We start from the raw sequence: 9631 nt of genomic DNA on the forward strand, positions 1-9631 counted from the left end.
GCAGGTGTTAGTTTTGGAAATGAAAATTTACAGGGTGATTCCATCATTTTTTCCCTCTGCTTGGTCTGAAAAAAATTACCCTTACTGAGTACCACATTTTTAATCTTGATTTCTTTTAGTGTTTCTTAAAGCCCTAAAGTTGCCATTTGAAAAGACTTTAGTTTTGTGCCATGTCTGTGATCTTCTTTTTTTCAACAACATTAAACAACAGAATGAACATCCTCCAAGCCCGGTGATTCCATAATTTTTGCCAGGGGTTGTACAATGGTATCGTTAAGGGGGCCGTTGTAGATCAGTTGCTGAAAACATCACCCTCAGATAATGCTGGTGGCAGAGGTACCAGCTCTTTTCAACACCAAGGGATAATGGGGAGAGACACGAACACCAGCTCCAACGGAGGTGGAGGGAAAATGTGCCCAAATTGGGCAATTTTCAACAAACCAGCAAGGGCTATCTGTGCCTATAAAAATGCTAAGGAGGGATAAGTTGCAGAACATGGTCAAGGGTTACTTTAAGTGACTATACGTGTGTCCTTTCTGACGCTTCAGTTCCCTTTAATTATTGGGTGTCTAAGCTGAACACTTGGCCCGACCTCTCTTTATATTCCTTGGAGGTGCTGGCCTGCCCTGCTGCTAGTGTGGTGTCTGAGCGTGTTTTCAGTTCTGCTGGGGAAATCATCACTGATAGGCTCAGACTCCTCTCCACGGAAAATGCAGAGAGACTTACTTTGATTAAATTCAACAAGGACTGGATATCTCCACAGTTTGTAATCCCTCCAGATGACAGCAAGCCAACCTAAATTCCCCAAAAATGCAGATTCATGCTACTGCTGTTAACGTCACCCTCTTCTCATAAAAAACAGATTCCTTGCTTCGTCAACCATGACTCAGCCCATAGGGCTAATTTTTACAAACTTTGCACATCGTGCAGTGGACAAACCAGGACAGTATTCCTACTCCAGCCTAACTACGATTTGTGATTGGAGACCTTTGGAATGGTGGTTTCCTGCACCAACCATGACTCAGCCCATAGGGCTAATTTTTACAAACCCTATGCACATTGTGCAGTGGGCAAATCTGGAATGTATATTGGTCCTACCAAACTAATATTTGTCATTGGAGGTTGGAGGCCCTTCTCACATTGTGATTGAGATAGGGGATACATAGTCAATAGAAATTTACATTGACTGTTGATGACCGACTGATGGCCTTCTGAAAATTTGAATTGAGGGGCACAACTACAGTACTCCATCGTAGATAATGTTTTACAAGGGAGGCCCTTGTCAAGGAATCTCCCTGCAGTTATGACACAGCCCCCAGGAGTAATTTTTGGAAGTACGATGCACATTCTGCACTGGACCAAGTAGTACAATATCAAGTCTTCTCTTCCTATATAATCTGGGGAATATTGACAATCAAAATTTCGGACCCATTTGGAGAAGCTTCACCAACCCATCCTGGAGAGGAGCACCATATATCCTTTGTCCATTGACTTGCACAAGTGATATATTTGAGCTCGTCATCCAGTTAACTAGTGCAGCTTTATTTTTCCGGTTCACTAAGTTCAGCCATACCTGAAGATCGCAGGCCATACTCACTGCTACCTTCTAGTACTCCATGTCTCTTGGCTTTTTTTCTCTGTAGTCTCTGCCCCTAAATGAGTTAAATAATACAGTGAGGGCCCTACAATATGAGAAAGTGAGGGCACTCTCAGATGTACACGAGCAACCTCCAAAATCTTTAGAGTAGGGCACTTCAAAATGTATGTTACAGGGCCACATGAGGGCTCTCACAAAACTCAGCTTTCCTGCCTACTGCAGTACCTCTGAACATTTGAATTTAGGGCCGCAGTATCACATGGTGGTGGAGGAGGAGGAGGAGGAGGGTCAAGCCCAACGCTACAATGGGCACATTGTAAACTGCTATTGAATGTGTATTCCACTATCTGAGTGTCAATGATGGAGGGACTGCCCAAATGTCTAAGTAACAGATGTCCTTCCAAATCGCATGTTACAGAGCCACCTGAGGCCTCTCAGGTCAAAGATCTACATACCTACTGATTCTTTCTAGCTGTGATTGTAAAGTGCTGGGGAATAGCGAACTGAAAAATGATTCATGACAGAGGGACCTACAAAATGTATAAGTCAGGGCCCTCCCAATTGTAAAAAGAAAAAAAAAGCCACAGCAGTATGTGTGAACAAAGGCTAAAAGGGATATTTTTTAGGCTTCTCTGGTTTATTTAGCCTTATATACAAGTGATTATGCAGGAAAAACTGTTTCTTAACCTTTTTGGCCTGTTAAATGCAATTTAGGTTAGGTTTGGTAGTTGTTCTTGTGTGTCTGTAAAAGTGGCGTAATACTGCGACAATCTTATTCCCAGAAACCATATGTGAGTCAGAAATGCATGCAGGCCCATTCTCCAGGCTCTTCTCATTCTGTTTCATCACTTTCCCATCCATTTCAGCCTTTTCCTCAGGCCCCTTTGTATAGGGTCTAGCAGAAAATTACTCGCATTTCCCATTGACTTACATTGTACTCGCTATTCGGAGCGAATACGCGATTATTACAAAGTACTCGTTACGAGTATAGCGATTTACGAATCTTACAGTACCCGCTCATCACTACTGATCATAGATGGGACTTCTCCATCTGTCTGTGACTTGTACAATATTTCTTTCAGGGTGAAGATCTTACCCATATTAATACTACAGAGACATATGTGAGGGGTGATGAGCGGTGTAAAGAGGAGATTCCTACATATGACCCAGGTGAGTAGTAACCACTAAATGCAGAGAAGTCACAGATTCTTCTCAGTCACCGGCTGTGGCTGCTTTATCGGTTGTGTAGTCCGGCTGTATCACAATCGTGTGATCACCATTTTGCATCTAGACCAAAACATTCTCCTCCACCAAAAACTGTTCAAATGACTTTGGACATTGAAACTCCTTTTCTATAGAACTTACAAACTCTTACCTGCCCAAGTCTGTAAACTATCAAGCCAAATGACAGCATATGTAGAAAGTGCTGTCAAGTTAGAAAATCACTTGAAGAAAAATATTATGATGAGCCTGTAAGAGAAAGCGGAGGGTAATGATGCTGTTGGCTTCCTAGATCCCTGATATCTTATTAGATGAATCTACCTTCTCTCCCTTCTGTGCGGCTGAATGTGCTCATATGGTCCCTACAAGACCAGATCCAGTCTTTCTGGCCAAACCTCGCTTTTATGATCGGCAATATTAAACATGCAGTGAGGGCCAAGTATGAATTTCTGTATGATAACAGAGTTTCCCTTTACCCTGACTTTTCAATTTCTTTTTAAACCAAATTACTTCAAATAGATAAAGTATACAAAAAACATTACGCCTGTGCCGTGACATATCTCTAAGCTGTGAGTGGCTGATGGCTATAAAAAAATGTATTCATGCCTGCAGGAGATATGTTGGCATGACTCGAGCCCTGGTTTCATGGATTCACTCCACGTCATAAATAATATTATCAATTCTAGAGAATTTAGATACAATTTATCCTAAAATGGGGAGCACTAATACGTTCTCTACTCTTCTGGTCAGGATTCATAGTAGCTCCAATGGTCTACCATAAATAAGTGCAACTCTGGTGTAGTGTTGGATTTCCCCCCCCCCCCCTCCCTCCCCTTCCCCCTAAACATACATTCTTGTTGGGGATGTAATGTGTTTTTTTTATTCTGTCTTTCTTTTTACAAGTTCATTCTGTATGATAGTTTGATTGTGGTGGGATTGGCCGGCCTCACTTAACTCTGTAATTCCCTGGTAGTCTTTCAAAAAAAAAGGTCTCCATTGTCTCTTACAAATACCCGTGTTCTAAATTTAAGACACTTCAGCTCTGCACTATTATAAAAAGTTCTCATTACATGTATATTTCTTCTTGAGACTCATTTGCCAGAAAATATTGGCCCTTACTATGGGTTAAATTGCCAGGAGCTACTAAGAAGCATACTCTAATTATCCCAGAGAGGTTTCACCACTAGTTACTCTCTCTCTCTTTTTTTTTTGATCTTTTCATTAGATGTGTTATTGTTTATAGTCAAAGTTTTGCCCTACACCCTTTAACCCCTCTACATGGATCTGTACTTACACAAAGACCCTTAGGATTGGACTTAGTGTTGCCTGCTGTTCTGCGGTGTGAGATGACTAGAAGAATAGTCAGGTTGCCGGATCAGAACCAGAAGGGCAGAGAAAATACAAATTCAGAAGACACAATAGTAGTCAGTAAACGTGCTGGGATCACAAGAAGAAACTAAGAAGAAAATACACAACACGGATGCTGAACACAGAAGACTTAACCAGCGGAGAACAAGGCTGTATCAGGCAGCTTCCGGCATTATGCGTGTGCTTTAGTAGGGTGTGGTGCTTTCCATTTGAGTTAAGTAGGGAGCATATTTGATTTTGGGAGAGCGGATTTTGCTGGATTGGTTTATGGAAGCCATGTTGCTTTTCAAGCGTTTTTGAGCCACTAATGATGTGGAAACCTTTGTTTTTCCGTTGACAGATTATGGACCTGAGTGGAAGCTTGTTTTTTGTGATATGAGTAGAAATTTTTATTGGTATAATTTTCGCATATTTCATATTTGGGAGGCAGAATGAACAAACAGTTGAACACCAAACTCTACTGGTTCATGCTATGAGGTTTTCTATTAGACTGAGAACTGTCATTGTCTTGGTGAATAAATCAATATTTTTACATAACTTGCCATTTGTACTAACAGTTTAAGTAGAAATGTTCAAAAATATAAATTTCAAGAATATTTTATTCAAATATATATTTTTTTACTTAGCAGATGACTGTACTAGGAGATCAGAGGGACAGCTGACATCTTCAATTTTCAAATCAGATGAGCTGGAGATCTCACAGGATACAATTGAAGGGAATGCTATTACTCCAAATATACCATCATCCCTTTACAGCAAAGATGTGTCATTTGATCCTTTGAAACAGGTCCTATCTTCTGATTCATTACCGACTACTAAGGAAAATCAAAGTCACAAACTAAGCATTAAAAAACTAACTCCTCCTAAAGCTAAGAAGCCATTTGCACGGTCAGAATATGGAAATAGTTATCCCCTCAAAAAGTTTTTTCTTAAACATCAAAAAATTCACACAGCAAAGAATAGATTTTCATGTTTCAAGTGTATGAAATGTTTTAACAAGAAATCAAGTCTTCTTAGTCACCAAAGAACTCACACAGGGGAGAAGCCTTTTTCATGTTCAGAATGTGGGAAATGTTTTACAGGGAAATCAAATCTTGTTAAGCACCAGAGAACTCACACAGGAGAGAAGCCTTTTTCATGTTCAGAATGTGGGAAATATTTTACAGAGAAATCAAATCTTGTTAAGCACCAGAGAACTCACACAGGAGATAAGCCTTTTTCCTGTTCAGAATGTGGGAAATGTTTTAACCAGAAATCAGATCTTGTTACACATCAGAGAACTCACACAGGGGAGAAGCCTTTTTCCTGTTCAGAATGTGGGAAATGTTTTAACCAGAAATCAGATCTTGTTACACATCAGAGAACTCACACAGGGGATAAGCCTTTTTCATGTTCAGAATGTGGGAAATGTTTTACAGTGAAATCAAATCTCCTTAAGCACCAGAGAACTCACACAGGAGAGAAGCCTTTTTCCTGTTCAGAATGTGGGAAATGTTTTAACCAGAAATCAGCTCTTGTTAGACATCAGAGAAGTCACAGAGGGGAGAAGCCTTTTTTATATCCTTAATGTGGAAAATGTTTTACTTGAAAAGACACACTTTTAGCAAGAAAAAATCGTGCTAATAAGTGAGTGCGTCCTATAGACTGAAGGTAGCTTCCTGTGACCGAGAACAATGAGTGTCCTTCCTGATCAGTGAGAGAACTGATCTCGCCTCAAGCCCCACACTTATCTAACTGATTGGTGCAGAAGAGGAGCGGAAGATACTGGGACCTGTACAGAGGCTGCACATCTTGACTGAGCAGCTGAAGAATCTAGCTCATGGACCTTTCAGATCATGTAACACTCTTTTACATATTTGTAAAAGTTGTCAGGTTCCGTTATGAACTTAGCCATTTCTTAATGAATTTGACCTCCTGAATTCAAATTGGACAATGAGTTTTTCATTTTACTGCTACATACAATTTAAAGATAAAAGTTCCAGTACTTTGAAAAATTATTATTTCAATAAATATACAGATGCAGAATATTTTGTTATGCCAATTTTCTGATATTTATTTAGAGAAAACTTAGAAACAATTCAAATAACTAAAACCTGTCTAAACCCTATTGCGAATTTAAACAGTTACAGAAATTGCACTACAAAATAGTCCTCATTCAGTGACCACTGTTTTTTTGCTTGTTTCTTGTACTCCTGTATCGGGTCATCTCTTAAAATTATACAACAGTAATCTGCAAGCATTGATGGATTTCATCTTCCTTGATATCTTTTCTCCATAGTTGCAATATCTTCGTTACATTTCTCACCATCCTCGTCTCTCACTACTCCACAGTTTGGTGGAAAAAAAGTCTACAGTATAAGAAATTAATCATTAAGGACATGTTACAGCCAAGATTCTTACACGTTTTGAGTAGAAATAACACCAACTCTTCATAGTTACTGTATCTGCTCTTGAGTTTCCCAAAAAGTTAGTTACCACAAATGCAAATATAAACCATACAGACTTTTCCTTGCCCTGGAACAAATGAAGAAACTGCTCATCTTGAAGAAGCTTACGAATCTGAAGTCCAATAAAGACTCCTTCTTTTATATTTGCTTCACTTAACTTTCCAAGGTTATCAATCAGATTCATGAATGCTTTTACATTTTTATCCATAGCCTTTACTAAGTTCTTCATTAGGCCCAACTTGATAAGATTTTGTTACCACCATTGCCTAGGTGGATCCTCAACTTCTGGATGCAGGACAGTTTACTCCCTTGCTGAAGTGAATGTTGGAGAGGCCAGTCCCTTTTTTTGTAGCCATATTCTTTTGCACGACTATCCCACTCACACACAAAAAGCAGTAGTACTTGTGTGCAACAACCCTGACAACATATGTGAACAAGCAGATGTAGGAGCTCCGGCCGAGCATCTAGCTATTTATCCGATATAGGACCTGACGACCATCTTGAAAATCGGCATACATCTACCAGTTAATTGTCTGAGTGTGGAAGTAGTTTGCTCCAGGGGGAAAAAATGACCAGGAAAAGCCACATAAAGACTGCGGGAGAAGCAGGTTCTCAGCTCTAAGATGACACCACGGTTGTCACGCTGGAGACAGATTGAGCAGGGGAGACGAGGAGGAGGGAAGTGGTGGCCTGGCTGTAGCAATTTGCCTGCACAGAAACACAGGTCTCAGCAGGTGACAGTGGCCTTATAACAGCTACCCCACACCTGTGCACGGGCTCCAAGTGGAGGAGTTGGGTGTGCAGGAGATGGGAGAGGCAGCCGCTTTGAAGGGGATGAAAAGACCACAAAATTGCATGTGGCACAATACTCACTGCTCCACGGCCTAACCTGCACCAATGGGACATACAGGTACCTGAGGAACCTACTTTAAAAGATGTTTTCATTGCAGTGGTACATTGTAAATTCTCTCTCTGCTTTCAGTGTACATTTTGGTGATCTTAAAGATGAGACAGCAGGTATATGACTCAAACTGCAGAAAATAGAGCAGGGGCAGTGGAAGGCTAAGTCAGTGCCATTGAGGACCAGATAGCCGATAAAAGCTATGAGAACAGGCTTGCAGAACATCAAATATCAGCACAGCTGGCGGAAACAGATGATCTTGAAAATAGGTCAAGGCTCAAAGATATACCACTTATTGATGTGCCTGAAAAAAATAGAAGCCTCCTTTCCAACTGAATTCTTTGAAAACTGGCTGAAATTAATAATCAGGCTTGAAACAACCCTCCTATAAGCTGTAGAACGATCTCATAATGTGCTCATTTAACAAATGAATTAAAGGAAGCGTGGAATTAATTTATAATGATATTTATTTTCCTTCTAATAAAATTATACAGGAATTGATAAAACACACTGATATCAGTATAATGACACAAAATAATATTCTGACATATGAAACACAACAAATGGACTGTAACAAATATAATAAACTAAAATAACATTTAGAGGGATTCGGATAAGAGCATTTTAGCTCATCAAAAGACATATTAAATAAAATAAAACAAGAATTTTTTGACATACAATGAACTACAAGTTTTTTACAAACTTTTCTCCTACCCTTGGATTTGCTTTTCTTTTTAATCTTTTGTTAATTCCTAAATACACATAGCGGCTTAATGAGTAAAGAACACAGGACACAGCTATGGAAATACTTTGCCCAGTCTCTCACCCAGAGAAAGGTGTTTTATATCTGCCTTTTATGGGGAGGGGGGTTCTTTTTTATTTATTGGGGTATGTTTTATATTGTTGACAATCTTGTAATATGCGCTTAACAAGCTATGTAAAACAGAAATGCTCTGCTGATAGGATATTGGAAACTACATACAGGTGCATCTCACTAAATTAAAATATCATCAAAAAGTTAATTTATTTCTGTTCTTCAATACAAAAAGTGAAACTCATATATTATATAGAGTCATTACACACAGAGGGATCTATTATATAGAGTCATTACACACAGAGGGATCTATTATATAGTCATTACACACAGAGGGATCTATTATATAGAGTCATTACAGACAGAGATCTATTTCAAGTGTTTATTTCTGTTAATGTTGATGATTATGGCTTACAGCCAATGAAAACACAAAAGTCATTATCTCAGTAAATTAGAATACAGTTTACAGTGGGTACGGAAAGTATTCAGACCCCTTTTAAATTTTTCATTTTGTTTCATTGCAGCCATTTGGTAAATTCTAAAAAGTTCATTTTTTTTCTCATTAAAGTACACACTGCACCTCATCTTGACTGGAAAAAAACAGAAATGAAGTTTTTGCAAATTTATTAAAAAAGAAAAACTGAAATATCACATGGTCATAAGTATTCAGACCCTTTGCTCAGACGCTCATATTTAAGTCACATTCTATCCATTTCCTTGTGATCATCCTTGAGATGGTTCTACTCCTCGGGAGTCCAGCTGTTTTTAATTAAACTGATAGGAGTTGATTTGGAAAGGCACACATCTGTCTATATAAGACCTCACAGCTCAGACCAAATGAGAATCATGAGCTCAAAGGAACTTCCCAAGGAGCTCAGAGACAGAATTGTGGAAAGGCACAGATCTGCCCAAGGTTACAAAACAATTTCTGCATTACTCAAGGTTCCTAAGAGAACAGTGGCCTCCATAATCCTTTAATGGAAGAAGTTTGGCCCAATAGAAGTCTTCCTAGACCTGGCCATCCAGTCAAACTGAGCAATCGTGGGAGAAGAGCCTTGGTGAGAGTGGTAAAGAAGAACCCCAAGATCACTTTGGCTGAGCTCCAGAGATGCAGTAGGGAGATGGGAGAAAGTTCCACAAAGTCAACTGTCACTGCAGCCCTTCACCAGTCGGGCCTTTATGGCAGAGTGGCCTGACGGAAGCCTCTCCTCAGTGCAAGACATGAAAGCCTGCGTAGAGTTTGCTCAAAAACACATGAAGGACCCCAGACTATGAGAAATAAG

General features: G+C 39.5%; 2 protein-coding genes across 3 annotated transcripts in view; both read left to right on the forward strand.

Moving 5' to 3' along the window:
• Positions 1 to 4984, forward strand: part of LOC141271718 (gastrula zinc finger protein XlCGF66.1-like) — a 30636-nt gene extending 25652 nt beyond the window's left edge. Inside the window, exon 6 of one of the 2 annotated variants that reach the window (XM_073681813.1) lies at positions 4813 to 4984. In XM_073681813.1, coding sequence (XP_073537914.1) covers positions 4813 to 4848 — 36 coding nt within the window. In that variant the 3' untranslated portion in view covers positions 4849 to 4984. The remainder of the gene's footprint in view (positions 1 to 4812) is intronic. The other variant, XM_073681814.1, reaches the window with a different exon arrangement.
• LOC141271723 (uncharacterized) overlaps positions 1 to 7822 on the forward strand; it is a 91242-nt gene extending 83420 nt beyond the window's left edge. The window contains exon 12 of the mRNA XM_073681818.1: positions 5187 to 7822. Within this exon, the coding sequence (XP_073537919.1) occupies positions 5187 to 5753 (567 nt within the window). The 3' untranslated portion in view covers positions 5754 to 7822. The remainder of the gene's footprint in view (positions 1 to 5186) is intronic.
• Positions 7823 to 9631: the final 1809 nt, after the last annotated feature.

Source organism: Phyllobates terribilis, unplaced genomic scaffold, assembly GCF_046119375.1.
Source record: "Phyllobates terribilis strain yellow unplaced genomic scaffold, ASM4611937v1 Scaffold_5__5_contigs__length_657084704, whole genome shotgun sequence".
Lineage (NCBI taxonomy): Eukaryota > Metazoa > Chordata > Amphibia > Anura > Dendrobatidae > Phyllobates > Phyllobates terribilis.